Consider the following 18,391-nt stretch of genomic DNA (forward strand, 5'->3'; position numbering starts at 1 on the left):
TATTTACTAATATTAACTTATTATAATTAATGATAATTATTATAATAATAATTATGACATCATTATTATTATTCAGAATTTACAAATTAAATCTTTCAAAATTCCATCAATTTTGTAAAATAAATATTTGTAAATACTTATTGTTCTTTATTTGCTTAAAATTTAAAAATATTTTCAATGTATAACCATTTGAAAAATCTTGTATAATAATTTGAACGGCAATTCTTCCGAAATCCAATTGTTTTTTAGAATTTTTGAATAATATTATTGAAAACTTTTAATTTTTAAGGAAGCTAAGAAATTAATAATTTTTAATATTTAAATATTATGATACTTTTACAGCAATTAGAATTTCAAAGATTGAAATTTAATAACTTTTTAAAATTTAATTATTTTTAAAGAATCCTACTTTAACACTTCTATTTTATTTTCTAAAGTTTTACCGAAAAATTTTTTTTAAATCAATTTTTATCAGAATTTAACTACAAGTTTGCAATTATTTAAATAAAAAAATAAAAAATCCATAAAATCATTAATTATTTTTAAAACTTGCAACTGTACCTCTTTATTGAGTTAAGGGGACACCTAAGTGGAAAAATGACAAAAAAATCGATTTTTTTTTATTTGATTTTTTAAAAGTAGACTGAATTAGGAATAGAACAAGACTTTTTAAAACCTTTTCTGAAGAGTTGAAAAAAATCTGATTACATGATTCTGAATACTATGACTTTTTAGTATTTTTTCTTTTTTCGTGTCTCCTATAAAAATTGTTTTTTTCCAATTTTTAAACTTTCGGTACACTTTTCTCCGAATCTACTAAACCGATTTGTAATTTTTTTTTTACTTTGTTCAGTAAGGTTCCAAGAATACGAATAAGAAGTTTAACATCATTTTGAGTTGTACAAACGGAGATATGAGTCAATGAATCAGAGAAAATGGGATTTTTATTTTGCTTTTGGTATAAATATTCATAAAAAAGTTTCTATTGAAGATAACGTCGTATTACTTCTTATTCATATAATTGATTATATTTGTAATCGAATGAAAAAAGGGCGAACGCAATTGGAATAATAGTTTTCGAGAAAAGTGTACCGAAAGTTGACTCTTTTTGCATTGTTTTTAGGTGACTTGGGTGTCCCCTTAATTTATTTTGTAAGTTAAAAAATTGTATATCTTCAAGAATGAACATCAGTTTTTGAATGATTAGGGTCAATTGGGGTAAATGTAAACGGAATATCTATTTTTCACCAAAAACATTAGTTTTTTTTGTAAAAAGGTAAAACGGACGGATTTCTTTTTTACATGAACTTGTTACTAGAGTTCCCTAGAAAAATTTGATGAGGTACAAAAAAATATTGATGCACCTGAATCGCCTAAAACTGACTGTTTACATTTACCCCGAGATTTTGAAATTTTTCTAAAATTCGGGGTAAATGTAAACACCCAGTAAAAAAAATTCGATACACGGACCGCGGAGTTCGTATACGAGCTCGGTAGCTAGTATGAGAAATATGAGAAAACTCTCATACGAGCCTTTTCCGTAATGAGAAGTGTATAGATGCTTGTATACGAGGTGACTTTTAAAGCATTTTTATTAATGTAACACTATTTTAAAGTAAATGTAGATAATAGAAATGAATTTTCTCATATAAAACAAAGCTAAATTCATAAGGAAAATGAAGTTTTAAGAAAAAAAGGATAATTTTGTTCAAAAAATTTATTCACACTGAAAAAAGGTTAGAATTTGATAATTCCTTGTTACTCTAACTAACCGACATTAGATATTTCTCGGATGCGGTAAGCACGATTTTGTATTGGCGGTAGAATAAATAAGTTTTTTTCATTACTAATTAATAATATATTATTATTTATTTATTATATAAATGTTCTTATATAAAATAATTAAATTTAATACAAAATCTGCTTACCGTATACGAGAAATATCTAATGTCGGTTAGTTAGAGTAACAAGGAATTATCAAATTCTAACCTGTTTTCAGTGTGAATAAATTTTTTGAATAAAATTATCCTTTTTTCTTAAAACTTCATTTCTTTTATAAATTTAGCTTTGTTTTACTTTGAAAATTCATTTCTATTATCTACATTTACTTTAAAATAGTGTTATATTAAAAAAAATGCTTTAAAAGTCACCTCGTATACAAGCATCTATACACTTCTCATTACGGAAAAGGCTCGTATGAGAGTTTTCTCATATTTCTCATACGAGCTACCGAGCTCATATACGAACTCCGCGGTCCGTGTATCGAATTTTTTTTACTGGGCACCACTCTAGTTAAGCGAGGTTTAAGAAACAAGTTATTTCAAGTATACTACTGTTTTAAGGGATGGAAAAACTGAAAAAAATTCTTCGTAGATGTATAGTAAATCAACCAGTTGACTGATAATGTATCATACAAAATAAACAATCAACCATTACAAAATTAGTAATATAAAATCTTGAATAACTTGAACAAATTTTAATAGATTTTCATTCAACTTGGTAAAAAGAAGTTTTTTTTTATTTTGCTGAATAAGAATCTAAAATCGAATTTTTAAATTTCAAAATGGTGGATCCAATATGGCGGATGAACCTAAAAATAATATTTTTAAAAATTGATCAAATTTGCTTGAATCTGGCTACTCGGGGGTTTTTGAGGTCGCTGAATACGAATTTGAAGTCAAATTTTAAATTTTCAAAATGGCGGATGAACCTAAAAATATTTTTAAAAATTGATCAAATTTTCAAAAAAAAAAAAAAAATTTTTTATTTTTTTTTATCAAATTTTTCTTTTCAAAGAGGATCTAATTTCCTTTTCTATGTAATTTTACATTTCCAAATTAACCCTCTAGAGCATGACTTTTCAGTTTTTCACCGGAAAAGTGGTTTCCAAATGCATACATTTTTCTTAAAGTTGGATTTGTTTGTAACATGGTATCTAGGGGTTTTCTCGGACGCTGATTACGAATCTGTAGTAAGTTTTTGAAAATTCAAAATGGCAGATGACTATTTTCAAAAATTATTGTAATAAGTTATTTTAATGGTATAATATTCTTTGTTAAACTTTTTTGACAAATTAGGAAGGGACTTAAAAATTTTGTATCTAAAAATTCCCAATTTAGACGTTTCTCAGGGTGTCTCCACTGCGAGAAGAAATAAAGCACAGAATCCGTACTGTGACAAACACCGGCCGTGTAAAATGCGTGTCAGTGCCCGTTCTTAATTTTATTCAGTTGGTGTCGTTCATAGTTCAGATACTATGCTCAAGCAGCACGGCGGCAGTACGAACTAATTAGTACAGGATCTGTTTCATAGCGACCGACAGATACTGTACTTCTAAACAGTAGCATTTGAAGTACAACATCTGTACCTCAAGCCAAAGTCAAAATCCGTTTCACATTTTAGCACGACACCTATCACACAGTGGCACTGCTGCTGCGTTCAATTGCAGTACAGATGCTGAACTTTTCTATTTCAGAATCTGTGCTTTTCTTCTCTCAGTGTACTAACCGGGAAATAGCCGGGAATTTTAATCGACCGGGAAAAACCGAGAATAAGCCAGACATTTTATGCCAAACCGTGAATTTTTTCACCAACTTAAAAATAGTTTTATTATTTTAATTTGTTTTTAAAAAATCGCTTTTTTTAATTTTTATAGATATTTATACTGTTTTCTAAATTTGAATTAAATTTGAGTTAAAAATAATTAATTTGATAGTAAAAAATCAGTCACTGATTTAAATATAGTATGTAGGGTAGGGTGGGACATTACTATTCGCGGGGCGTAACTATTTTTTAGTCCTGGAGAGAAAACTATTCATCCGATTAAAGTTTTTTTTACACTGTATACTTATAACGTGAAATAAACGTTGTATGCCACATTTGAGCTTCTGGCGCCATCTATCATAAGAGTTAGGTACCCAAATGTGATTTTGATATACTTGCTTACTTGCTTTCACTCATTTAGTCTGACACTGTAAATAGTGATAAACGGTCGGAAAAATTATCGGAAAAATTATTTCTAAAGTCAAATTTAGTGCTGAACACGAATATCATAATGGATTTTTGATATTCTATTGTTCAAAAATTTTACAAGTGTTTTTTCAAAAAATGGGCGGATGGGGTGTAACTATTCGCCCACTGATGACAGCGAAAACTACGAAACTATGTCATTGCCAATTGTCAAAATAAAATATTGGCAATACTCAGAACATCTTGTAGGTGAGCTGAGGTAAAAATATTGACGTCGTACTTATTTTTAAATTTGTAAATTTAGCTGAAACATCTACTGTTTACATTTACCCCAAATGACCCTACAGATTCAAAATTTAAAGAATTCACTTATTAAGTACAGAATATGAAATATTCTTGTTTATTATTATTTAAAAATTGTAATAACATTTTTTACAAGAATTTCATTATTCTCATAAATAATAATATTTTTTGGAGCAATTAAATTATTTTCAATACAATTTTAATAAAATTTCTCGAAAGAATACAATTATTTTTAAAAACATTAATTAAATTCGAATATTTTCAAGAACTTTATTATAAATTCTCACTTATTTTCGCCAATTTTGATCAAATTCTTTTAAAAAAATCATTATTTTCAAAAATTTTAATAAAATTCCTTCAAAAAGTTCAATTATTTTCAAAATTCAGATAAAATTCTTCGAAACAATTCAATTTTTTATAAACTGTAAAATCCTCCGCAAGAATTCAAATATTTTCATAAAATAAGAAAATTCTTTGCAAGATTAAAATATTTTCACAAATAATAAAATTCTGAATTCAAATATTTTCAATACAATTTTAATAAAAATTTTCGAAAGAATACTATTATTTTTAAAAATATTATTTAAATTCAATTATTTTCAACAATTCTGATAAAATTCTTCGAAACAATTCAATTATTTTTATAAATTATAAAATTCTTCTGATGAATTTAATTATTTTCAATGCAATTTTAATAAAATTTTTAAGAAAAAATTCAATTATATTCAAGATAATTTTAATGGAATTTCTCTAACAGGTTCAATTATTTCTAAAAATTGTAATAAAATTTTTCTAAATAATTTAACTGTTCTCAAAAATTTTTTAATAAAATTCTTCGTAAATTTTAATTATTTTCAAAATTAGCAATTAAAATTATTCAAAAAAATTACATTATTTTTACGAAATTTAATGAAATTCTTAAAAAAATGTAATTATTTACAAAAACTCTAATAAAATTGTTTAAAAGAATTTAATTTTCTATGTATGCATACAATTATTACTGCCCTACAACGGAAAAAGACACATAAGCGACAAATAGGTCCAACGGAGATATTTGAGAAAAACCGTTTGCGTTAAAAACTTCATTTAGAGCTCATGTTTCATGAATAAAAATATCCTTACTAAGGTAAATAGCATGCGCTTTTTCTAATTGTGTAAAAAAATTAATTATTTAAACAATCTCTGTTAAAAAATGCACTTGTGAAGTTTTTTTATCACAAATATAACGTAAAAAGAACACATAGTCGCTTGCGGAGTTTTTCGTTGTAAAGTCATCGAGCGGAGCAACGATGTCCAGCGAAGAAACATACGCAAAGCACGAGTGAAAGTATAGTTTATTTCTGAACGTTCCCGAAACACAGTTCCGAGTTAAACCGATGTCGCTTGCGTATAGTTTCCGCTGGACATCTTTGCTCTACTCCCCAGGTGCGAATTTAGGTTGGCCGCCAGAGTTTGAAGGTTGGCCCAAGGATGGCCTAACTTTGGCAAGCGAAGTTTTGGTTGCCAGAGTTTGCCCAACTTTGGCAAGTACTAGTGCCCACAGTTGGCCTGACTTTGCAAGCCAACCATTAAATGCAGAGTTTAACCAACCGTCAGGCCAACTTTGGCGACAAAGGTTGGCACAACTCATCAAAACGTAGTTTAAAAGACTTTCAGTTTCGGTTGGCCGAACTCTGGGCCACGGTTGGCCCGACGGTTGGCAAAACTCAAGAAAAGCAGTATAATTGACTTATAGTTTTTTGGTCGGCCGAACTCTGGGCCACGGTTGGCCCAACGGTTGGCAAAACTCTAGAAACGCAGTTTCATTGACTTAAACTTTCTTGGTCGGCCAAACTCTGGGCCACGGTTGGCCCGACGGTGGGCAAAACTTTGTGAAACGCAGTTTTATTGACTTGATTTTTCTTGGTTGGCTGAACTCTGGGCCACGGTTGGCCCGACTGTTGCAGCTTTAATATACATTTTGCGTTATGCACTCCTATGTGAGCGTAGCGTAGTGGTCAGTGTATAAGTCTTCGGTGCGTTAGGTTAAGGGTTCGATCCCAGAGAGCGTTAGATATTTTCGAAAATGTATGTATGAGATTGTGTTTAATAATAATAGGTAAAGGTTATATTTGATGTTCCCGCTAATAATAACCTGTTAATTGTTTAAATAATTTAGTTTTTTAATAATTTTTTACCTTTGGCTGTTGAAGTTGGCCAAACTTTGAAAATTGTGGTTGGCCCAACTTACGCATCTAAAGTTGTGCAAACTTGGGCGTCAGTCTTTGGACCAACCATTGAAATGTATAGTTGGCACAACAAATGCATTGTAAGTTGGGCCAACTTCCTTATGAGTTGTCGGGCCAACCATCGTCGCCATTAGACGGCGACCGTTATCATCTGTATGGTTGGCCCAACCTCTGGCACGAGAAGTTGGACCGACTTTGTAAAAGTTGGCCCAACTATGGGCCGACCAAAAAATCGCACCTGGGTCACTGAGTTTACAAACTAAAAAAATACACATGCGCCCTTGCAGATGTGGTTTCGCAAACGAAGCCCAACTCGGCAGTATTTACAATGGAAAAAGAACGCAAACGACTTTGTGTGTATTTTCACACTGTATTTTGTGACGTAGTTCCTGCCTTTTGCAGATTCTGGACCACGCAAAGTACCTCATGTGTCTTTTTCCATTGCAATTTCTCATTTTTCGCGAATTCCAATATTTTCAATATTAATTTTTTACTATAAATAATTTTAATTTTTTATTTTAATTACGATAGTTAGATGCAGTTTTTGATTACGAATCCGTTGATACCAAAAACTTATTTTTCACCAAAATGTCGCTTATGTGTCTTTTTCCGTTGTAGGGCAGTTATTAATAAACACGATTATTTAAAAAACATAAAAGAAAATCTTCATAAAATTCAATTACTTTCAAAATTATCAGCAAAAATTATTTAAAAAAACTCCATTATTTTCAAGAAAATTGATATAAATTCTTTAAAACAATTAAAGAATTAAAATAAAAATCTTGACAAGAATTAAATTATTTTCAATACAATTTGAATTACATTTTCTCGAAAGAATTCAATTATTGAAAAAAATGTTGATAAAATTCTTGAAATGAATTCAATTATTTTCAAATTTTTTGATAAATACTTTGCAAGAATTCAATGATTTTCAGTACATTAATTTTAAAATTGAAAACATTTAAAAAGGAAAATAATTTTAAAAGTTTGGAGATAAAAAAGCATACAGCAACTAACTTAAAACTGCAAACAGATTACCGGAATACCACGATTATTAATATAGATAGATAATAATACCTAATATAATAACAATTTTAAAAAATTAGTTTAATATATTGAAATAAAACGAATTTTACTATATCCCGGAGAAATAAAATTTTCTTAATGCTGAAAATAGAAGTTCGTGACGTTGATGACATTTCAACTTTTTTGATTAGGCATGCAGGAGGCGTTGAAGTGGATCAAGGAAAGTTTGGAAGAATCCTTAGAAGATAGGGACGAGGAAAGTGATGAAGGAATTGCCCTCGTGCCATTGACCAGCGAAACATCGGCGGCAATGGATTCGCCGAGTTTTCAACGACTTATTCGCGCAATGGGAATTGAACATCCGGACCATGAGCAAGCCTATTGGAGAATACCGGCCGAAATGCTTCCGGCCACCATCAAGAAACGCTGCAATCTCATTGAAGCTGCACTGAGAGGTGAATTCATTACTGAAGGTTCGTATATAAAGATATTAAGCTCCTTTTTTTACTCCCTTTTTTTAAGTACCCTTTCATCTCCTTGACATTCTTTCTTTTTTCTTTACTTTCTTTTTATTTACTTGTCCTTAGAGCCCAAGAAGTTAACCACGATCGATTCGGATTCCGACGACGACGACGATGTGCTCGAGAATTTGAGAAAATACTACAAAAAGAACAATGCTGACCTCCTTGGTAAGAATTTTTTTCCACAACATAAACTCAGTTTTTCTTTTTTGTTGTAAAAAAAAAAAAATTTTATCTAAGGTAGAGGACATTTTTTTATATTTTTAATTTTTTATACTATATTCTATGTTATTGTTCGTTCAAGACGAATAAAAAAGAACTTTATGACCAATGAATAAAATCAATTGTTAAGTAAAAATTTTTCGATCAAGAGACTTTGTAATAACTTTTTTTGACAAAAATATATCAATTTATCAATTTTTTAAATAAAATTAGCAATTTTAAAAATAATGAATATAAAAATTTTTAATTCAAAATTATTTTCATAAAAAAATTTGAATTTAGTTTTAATACTATAATAATAATAATCATATATTCTGAGACAGGGAATTCGGGAAATAGTCAGGGATGTTTATTAAAATTACTGGAAAAAATTAAACTTTCAGAATTCATAAAAAAAATTATGAATTTTGATGTCTTTTTTGTTTGTCTTATAAACTATGAAATTACCACGAATTCTAATACAAAACATTCAATTTTTTCCACTTCTGACAATAATTTCTTTTTAAATAACTTAATTCTTGAACAACTATCATAAAATTATTACTTAGAAATTATTTAATGAATAATTTTACTTCAATATCTCAAGATTTTAATTGAATTTTAAAAGAATTGCGTTTACAATATTCATGAATAGAGCAACTTCAAAATGTTTTAATTTGAAATTTTATAAAATTTCAATTTTTAATTAATTTAATTAGAAATGTTAAAGAACTTAGTGTTTTGAAAAATTTCAATAATTAAAATTCTTCTGAAAATAGTTAAAATTTTTATATTTAATTAATTATTAAAAATAACGAATTTAGAGAAGAATTTTAGTTAAAAACACTAAAAAAATTGAATTTTAAAGAAGTTACAAATGATTGCATAAATTAAATATGAAATACATGGGCTTTAGTTGCTGCGGGCAAAATGATATCTAAATGCATGTTATTTTGGCCGCAGAAACTGACGCGCAGTAATTGACACAGCGCGCAGGATTATACGCTTTTGATACTCTTTTTAATGATTTAAATTTAATCAAATGCTAGAATTTTATAGGCAATTAATTGTTGTAAAAATTTCTTAAGAATACAAACAATTAGTTTATTAAATTTTTAATTTAATTCCTTTGCTATAAATATTTTTTTTATATGCAAAAGATATCTTGGCTGAAATGCCGCAGAAACTAGTGCACTTACCCTATATTAAAAAATTTTTTTAAATTCTCGTCAAAATTTCAATTATCTTTATAAATAATAAAATTCTTCTGTAAAATAAAATTATTTTTAAAAAATTTAATAAAATTTTTGACAAAATTTCAATTTTTTTAAAAAATTTTCCTCAGTTCAATTATTTTCAAAAATTTTAATAAAATTCTTCCCAATAATTCCATATTTTCATAAATATTAATTTTTTTACAGCGATTCAATTACTTTCGTAAATAATAAATTTTTTTCAGGGATTTATTTATTAATTTATTTACATAAATAAGAAAACTCATCGCAAAATTTAAATTATTTTTAATTATATTTTAATTAAATTCCACGAAAAATGTAATTATTCTTAAAAATTTTATCAAAATTCGTCGAAAGAAATCAATTATTTAAATATTTGTCCATAAAATTCTTTATGAGAACTTAATTTTAAGGAACATTCAATTTATTAATTTTTGTATTTTGATAATTGAATTCTCGTAGAATTTTCTAATAAAAATTTATTTATACATGAGTTTCAGTTAAAATATTATATAAAAATTGAATATTAAAAGCATTATAGAAATAAGTGAAGTTTGAAAAGGTTTCAAATTAAAGTGTTTGAAAATTTGATTTTTTCATACTTTTAGCTAACAATTTTGTAGAATTAATTTTTTGGAAAAAGTTTAATTGAATTTTTTAAAAAATTATTTGAAGTTTTTATTTTGTAATATATATTTAATTGAAGAACTTCCGAATAATCGAAATTTCGTAAAATTGAATTTTAAACAAAATAATGGATTTGAAAATTATCAAAGAACTTTTCTAAAAATTATTAAAAGTAATTGACTTAGAGAAGAATTTTAGTTAAAAATTCTAAAAAATAATAATTGAATTGAAATGATGAAAATAATTTTGAATAAGTTACAGTTTTATAGTAAAATTTTTTCCTTTATTTTCTAAAAATTCAAAAATTTTGAATTTCATTTTCAATTAAAATTTGTAATTGACAAATAGAATTTATAAAAATTTTTTTCCTTTACTTTTAAAAAACTTTGAATTTTATTAAAACAATTATAATTAAGAAATAGAAATGATGCAAATTATTTCCTAATGAAAATTGGGAATTTTCTACAAAAATATTAAGAAACGGGAATATAAATAATGTTTTTTTCTCCAAAAGAAAAGAATAAGTTTGTGAGTTTCTTAAATCAGATCTTAAAATAGTTTTTAATTAAATGAAATTTTTCTAAAAATCTTTCCCAAATTCAATTTCTAAAAAAATTGTCCAAGTTTAATTTTGAGATACTTATATTAAGAAATTGAAAAATAAACAATTTATTTTGTTCGGAATTTGAAAATTTTATTAAAAATCTATTTTTATTGACAAATAAAAGATATTACTGTGCGTATTTTGAAATTATTGAAACATCTGGTTCAGTCTCTGATGAAATCTCAAATATTCACACGAGATTTGCAAAAAAGAAAGAAAGAAAGAAAGAAAGAAAGAAAGAAAGAGAGAGAGAGAGAGAGAGAAAAAAAGTAAATAAAATTCCAATAAGAAAATATATCATCACTACTTTCAAGAGTATAAAAAAATTATGATTTCAAAAACACATTTTTATATTTATTTCCTATCAAGAAACATGGAATATATGTTTCTTTTCTTTAACAACTTTCTCATCGTTATACTGCTTGCGCTTTCAAAAACTGTTTTCTCCTCTCGATTCGCTATTTTCACCATTTACCCCCCTCTGATATTGCCACCACATTCTCCATTCGCATTTAGAGGAGATATCGAGCGTCGCTGACTCTACTATAAATACAAAAAAATAAATAAAATAAAAATTGCTCCCATTATATTTAAAATATATTTCGAAATAAAAGATAAAAAAAATTTACAATATACGATATTTTATTCCTCTTGTTAAAAAAACGAATAAAATAGAAAATGCAATTATTTTCATTTTACAGAAAAAGAAGAGACCGAAAAGGTAAAATTAAACACGGAACAAATTCAATTAGCGTCAAATTCCTCGGATTCTGAAATTAAAAGTACAAAAGTTCCGAATCTAAATTCAAGTGAGTATTCATTTAAATTCATTAATTAATAGAAATCGAAGAATTGCAAAAAAAAATTTTGTTTTATTCTCTCTTCCTTTTTTTTATGTAGCTAACGAAGAGACGGGACAGCAAAAAGCAATACAAATATCATCAGATTCGGAAACGGAAAGTACAAAAGTCTCGAAAAGTAAGTATAAAAGTTGAAAATTTCAGTTCTCGTATAAAATATGACTTTTTCGATATATTTTCAAAAACTGACTTTTTTTTCTCAATAGACTACACCGAAAAAGAAATATTGTTGTTTTAAGAGGACAATTCCTCTTCTAAAATCCTCTTACATTTTATTCTTAAATTAAGAATATTACTCTTCATTGGAGACTATTTCTCTACTTTTAAGAGGAATTTCTCTTAAGTGGAGAATAATCCTCTTAAAATAAGAGGACGTTTTTTGAGCCATATACAAGAGGAAAATATGCATAGAAATAAGAGGAATCCTCTTAAAACAAGAATATTTTTTTTCAGTGTAAAGCTCCTTTTCTACCATACAGTTATTCCAATGCCTTAAAGTTATAAAAATATAACAATTGCATATAATTTCTGACCTTTATCTTTCTAAATGCATTTTTCAGAAAAAGAAAATAAAGCGAATCGAAAAACTATTACGGAACGAGTTCAATTAGTGTTGGATTCCTCGGATTCCAAAATGGAAATAACAAAAATTTCGACTCTAAATTCGAGTGAGTATTTTATATTGAAAAAACAAAAATTTTTAATAGAATGCATAAATATCTAAAATTGATTTGGTTTTTTTTTTGTTTTTCAGAAAAAGAAGAGAAAACGACTAAAAATTTGAAATTGAAACGAATTCAATCAGTGTCAGATTCAACGGATTCCGAAACGGAAAGCACGAAAAATATCGTCAATTTAAATTCGAGTAAGAGTTATAATTTAATTTTAATTTATTATTAATTGTTATTAATTTTTTTTGGTTTGTTTCTTGGATAATAATAATTATTATTAAAAAATATAACTTACAATAATTATTAAGGGGATACTGAGAGGTAAATATGTTTATTTAACTAAAAGAGAGATATAAATCTCTCAAAATTGTAATATTTACTGTGTAATTAAAATTGTAAATTTAAGTAATAAAAATCATTTAAATTTGTAAAGTTCTTTTTGAAATTTAAAGAATATTTATATTTTTCATGAAAGATAGAAGTTTTATGAAATAGAAAAATTCACTGTTTTATTTACATTAAAAAAAATTAATTTTTTCCCCAAAAAAATGCTTCAAAAACAGTAAATATTAAAATTTTGAGAGATTTATCTTTCTTTTAGATAAATAAACATACTTTTTACAAATTTACTTATGGGTTTTTAAATATTTAATGTTTTACAAAAAATAAAAATTTTTTGACCCAATTTGTTTTATGACCATTGAATTCCTCGCGAAAAATTAATAAAAGATCTGTTTTGGTGGTTTTTTAAGTTATAATGTCTTTGTATAGCTGAAAATTATGTTTATTTATATGTATTATTCACATAATTTGAATATTGTCAACTCGGACATTAAAGATTGATTTAATAAAAACAAAATTTATGGCTAAATAATTTTTTTTAAGTAGTTAAAAATTGTGATAAGTAACAATTTAAAAAAAATATTGTCAAATTTTCGATAAATTTCTTTTTTATAAATTAAATTTTTTAATTGTAATTACTTTTTATAATTGTAGGTAAAACTTCATAAACTAGGGTGATGAGAGAATTACTTGCCCACATAGACAAAATTTCATTTCTACACCCTTGATTTCAGTCGATAATAATAATTAATAGTTACAATTAATGAACTTTGACTTCAATGGTACTTACAATCGATTTTAGTTACACAATCTATGAATATTCCCCTTAAATTCGTTTGTCTAAAATTTCCACTAAATTGCGGATTTTACAATATCCAATTTCCACTAAATTGAAGATTTCATCAAGAAATTCTTTATGAAATATTATAAATTAATTTTAATTTTTTTGGAAATTATCTTCTTCTTTTCAGCGAAATTTCTTTGGAATTTACAATTTGAATACTTTTTTTAATTTCTGACTATAAAAGTTACTTTTTTCATTCTTAGATAATTTGCATTACTTTAAATTCGCTAGTAGATGGAATAAAAATCTGAAAAATTTAAATAAAATTCTTAAAAACAATTCAAAAAATTTTAATGAAATTCTTTCAAACGATTTAATTACTTTCAACAAATTTTTCGGAATTCAATTACATTTAAATATTTACTACTAATAAAAAATTTCCCAAAAAATTGATATTAAGGGGAAGTCTACTGTGACGAGGGAAAAGCAGGCCGATTTTGCGGATTTTTTTTCTAACAAAATATGACTGGTACATTAAATTAAATTAAACCGTAATCTTTATTATATATTCAAGTATTTGTAAAAAAAATTTTTAAGTCGAAATATTCAAAATTGCCGTCGTGGCATTCTTTCAAGCGCAAGCCTGTCCTTTTTTAGGTGCACAAACGGTGTACATGAAATCTCACGTCTGGGTGATCTAAAACAAAAAAACAAAATATGGTTGTCATCTACATAGTATTGACTCTCGTCTCACGAAGGATTTTGTCGATATATTTTTTTATTTAATTGGTATAAACAATAATAAATCAAATGTAGAAAAAAAATTTCATGAATTTTTTTTTCGGCGCCAAAATTTTTTATCGACAAAATCCTTCGTCAGCCGAGAGTCAATATTATGTAGATGACAACCATATTTTGTTTTTTTGTATTAAATCACCCAGACGTGAGATTTCATGTACACCGTTTGTGCACCTAAAAAAAGGCGCTTGCGCTTGAAGGAGTGTCACGACGGCATTTTTGAATATTTCGACTTAAAATTTTTTTTACAAATACTTGAATGTATAATAAAGATCACGGTTTAATTTAATATACCAGTCATATTTTGTTAGAAAAAAAAATCCGCAAAATCGGACGTTTTTCCTTTGCCACAGTAGACTTCCTCCTCAAAAAAAATTTATAAAATTCTTCCCAGTAATAAGGGGTGAATTAAAGTGGATTGGTACTTTTATGCCCTTAAATTCCAAACCAATTCCGTTTTTGTCCGCAATCTTAATGAATACCTTTTCTATTGTTAAGTTGATCATTTCTATCCAATTCAATTCTCTGTAACCACGTGACCAGAGTCTGAAATCACTTTAATGCCGTTTAAGGGAATCATTTGTTGTGGAGTTAATGCCTTTTAATTAACATTGAATTCTTTAAAGGGCATTAAAGGGGTTTCAAATTCTGGTCACGTGGTTACAGATAATTGAATTGGATAGAAATTATCAATTTAACAATAGAAAAGGAATTCATTAAGATTGCGGACAAAAACGGAATTGGTTTGGAATTTAAGAGCATAAAAGTGCCAATCCACTTTAATTCCTCCCTTATTACTGGGTTTGTAAATATTCAATTATTTTCGTAACTAATAAAAATCATCGCAGGATTTCAATTATTTCCAATACAATTTTAAATAAATTCCTCGAAAAATGCAATTAATCTTGAAAATTTTACTAAAATTCTTCAAAAGAAATTAAATGTTTCAACAGAATTTTAACATAATTTGATTATTAAAATTTAATAATTATTTTCAAAACATTTTTAATTGAATTTCTTAAAAGAATTTAATTACTTTCACAAAATTTTAATGCAATTTTTCTCTAAAAACTCAATTATTTTCAAAAAATTTTAATAAAATCCTTCGTAAAAATTCAATTAATTTAAAAAATTTGTTGAAATTCAATTATTTTCAATAAATTTTAATAAAATTCTTCACAGAAATTTAATTAATTTCAAAATTTATTGAAATTCATTTTTTTCAATATCTATGATTTCAATAAAAATTCCCCAAAAAATTGAATTATTTAAAAAAGAAATTTAAAAAGTTTTTTTCAGCAAAAATAAATTATTTTTTGTACAATAAACAACATTTCTTGATGGAATTTAATTATTTTTAAAAAGTTTAACAAAATTTATTGATAATATTCAATTATTTTTAAAAATTGCGATAAACTCTTTAGAAGAATGCAATTATTTTAGAAAATTTTGATAAAGTTCTTTATAAGAATTCAATTTTAAGAAATATAATATCTTTTTTTTTAAATCATATGATTGTTTTGATTTTGATTTTATTTTTGATTCATATTTTTTTATTATTTGTTTACATTTATTTACACTGAAATCATTTTAAATATTTTAATTCTTGTGTAAAAATAAATAGATATTTAAATATTTATTTTTAAAAAATTATTTTATTTTTGCATATAATATAAATTAGAAATTATGAAAAAATGGAGTCATCAAATTCAATTCTTGGTTACAACAGTTTTTTACTATTTTTTAAGCTACTTTTTTATACTTTTTTAACCTTCGCGCTCCGGAGAGGTCACCCGGGGTGACCAAATTATGAAAAAAGTTGTAAATCTGCTCGACTTTTGCATCAATGGAATCGCGATTTCAAGTCACTGAACAAAATTTTATCTACTTTCAAAAAATAAAAAAATAAATTTTTTTTTTTCATTTCTTCTTGTTTATTTATAACAATTAAAAAGTATGTACGAGACTACTGAAAATTACCCGGGTTTATTTTTTTAAACAAATTATTGTTGTTATTTACCAACTCTTTACGGAATGCATCTAGAAAGTTGCAGTTTTTTTTACTAATTTTGCAATTTACTAAACCTTATATGATTACAGATTACAATTTATAAACAAATTATTAATTTGTTTAAAAATTGTTTAAATAATAATTTAATTTTTATCTGTGATCATATAGAATTTAGTAAATTGCAAAATTAGGAAAAAACAGCAAATTTGTAGGTGCATTCAGTAAAAATTTGGTAAATAACAACAATAATTTGTTTCAAAATTGTTTAAATAAACACCCTGGGTGACCGTATCGGAGCCTGCGTTATAAAAAATCTTTGGTAGCGTGAAGGTTATAATTAATTCTGTCAATAAAAACTTTCTTTAGCTGAATTTTTATTTAATAGAATATTTTTTTATAAACCTCTTCCCTTTTCAGTCAAAATAAAAAACCTTTATAAATCAAATTATTTAAAATTATTGAAAGTTTATTTTTATTCAAATGTAATTTAATTATTATTTTTTATATTTTTTATTATTTTAGAAAACTTTTCTAATCAAATTTACAAGTACAAAAGTCAGATTATATTTATTGGAAATATAGTCATCAATACTCACACAGTAAATGCTTTTCTCCAAGTTTACTATATATATACATGTTGTACTTCCAATCGATTGTGTAGTGTTGAGAACAATTTCCATTCTCTCCATCTCCCCCTGGAAAAATAAAAAGAAAAAAAATTTCAATTTATTTCCATTTCAGAAAAAGAAGAGTCAGCAAGCCGAAAATCAAAAACGGAAAGAATTCAATTAATCTCCAATTCTTCGGATTCCGAAACTGAAAATCCAAAAATCATCATTCCAAATTTGAGTGAGTTAGTAATGACAAAAAGTTTTTTTCAAGACATTTTTCTATTTCAAAATGTAAACAAGTCAATTCAATATAAAAAAATGTATTCCTTTTTTTGTTTTATAATTAAAAATGTCGAATTTTTTTCTCTCTTGATTTGACTTTAGTTTTTGGTGAATTTTACATTTTAGAAGAATCGAAAAGGGAACGCTCAGAGAATTCAGAGAAAGATACGCCTCTAACAAAAAAACGTCGAGTGTTGCAGAGCGACGACGAAGAGGAGGAAGATCACGAAAGCGCAAAAATTCCGAAAATAAAACAAACCCGTATAATCGTAAGCGACGAAGAAGATTAAATTGGACATTTAAACATTTTTTAATCGTCAAAAATTCCAATTTTTTTTAGTTCGAAAACAAAAAAACTCTGTTTCCATTATTTGCAAATATTACGAAAAATGAAGAAAAAAAACCCTATATTTAATTTTCAGAAATTTATTTTTTGTCCCAAGCGTTTGAGATTTGTGTAAAAAAAATCCCCTCCCCTTACATTTTTATTATCCGACACAAGGAAAATGTCTACTTTTCTCTTTTTCTTTTATAGTTAAAAATTATTACTTATGTTAAAATTAGTAATTTTTGGATAAATTTTCTTCAGTTATTATTGATTTTGAAATGCTCGTTATCAGAGTTGAGTAAAACAGAATTATGTTTAAACTCGTAAGCTTCATGACATCTAGCAGAATGTTACTGAACTCTGAAGTATTATTATCACAGAATGGTAGAATGTCGCTTATCGTCTGTTCGCTACTCAAGAAGGAATCTACTTTTTAAAATTTACATTTTCTTCTCAATTGTCAAAAACGTTTTTGCCTTTTTTTATTAAAATTAAGTTTTTACCTGCGTAAGAAGAAAAAAATTGTTTTAATCTTAAAATAAGTTTTTGCTGTAAAAATTTTTCGAAAAGGTATTTCTTTTTTATAACTTTGTACTGCGGTATATTAATTTTTTGTAGCAAAAATACTCTTAAGTAACATTATTCAAAATGCATTGTAATTTTTTATGAAAACTGCGAATTTTCACATTTCACTTTTACGAAAATACAAATAATTGTACTAAATAATATTCTTGTATTAATATAATTTCAAAAATTGAATAAATAAATAGATAAACGATAAATAATATTAATATTAATTTTTATTAAAAGAATAATAAAAAGGATCATAAAAGTTGGTCCTTTTTTCTGACCTTAAATTTCAGAAAAACCCTTAAAATATCTAAAATCATATATTCCATAAAAAATTTACAGAAATTGCAATTTTTTTTGTGATTTATAAAATTTTTAGTTGCGTTAAAGAAAAAAATTTTGAATTTTATTGTAATTTTA

The 18,391-nt window shown here is 25.9% G+C and overlaps 1 protein-coding gene across 1 annotated transcript in view; it reads left to right on the forward strand.

Moving 5' to 3' along the window:
• LOC122504090 (protein timeless homolog) overlaps nucleotides 1–18,186 on the forward strand; it is a 710,704-nt gene extending 692,518 nt beyond the window's left edge. Inside the window, exons 25-32 of the mRNA XM_043614987.1 lie at nucleotides 7,718–7,999; nucleotides 8,114–8,215; nucleotides 11,416–11,523; nucleotides 11,615–11,692; nucleotides 12,135–12,242; nucleotides 12,329–12,439; nucleotides 16,922–17,029; nucleotides 17,200–18,186. Of these exons, the coding sequence (XP_043470922.1) occupies nucleotides 7,718–7,999; nucleotides 8,114–8,215; nucleotides 11,416–11,523; nucleotides 11,615–11,692; nucleotides 12,135–12,242; nucleotides 12,329–12,439; nucleotides 16,922–17,029; nucleotides 17,200–17,363 (1,061 nt within the window). The 3' untranslated portion in view covers nucleotides 17,364–18,186. The remainder of the gene's footprint in view (nucleotides 1–7,717; nucleotides 8,000–8,113; nucleotides 8,216–11,415; nucleotides 11,524–11,614; nucleotides 11,693–12,134; nucleotides 12,243–12,328; nucleotides 12,440–16,921; nucleotides 17,030–17,199) is intronic.
• Nucleotides 18,187–18,391: the final 205 nt, after the last annotated feature.

The sequence above is a fragment of the Leptopilina heterotoma genome, unplaced genomic scaffold (assembly GCF_015476425.1).
Source record: "Leptopilina heterotoma isolate Lh14 unplaced genomic scaffold, ASM1547642v1 Lhet_278, whole genome shotgun sequence".
Lineage (NCBI taxonomy): Eukaryota > Metazoa > Arthropoda > Insecta > Hymenoptera > Figitidae > Leptopilina > Leptopilina heterotoma.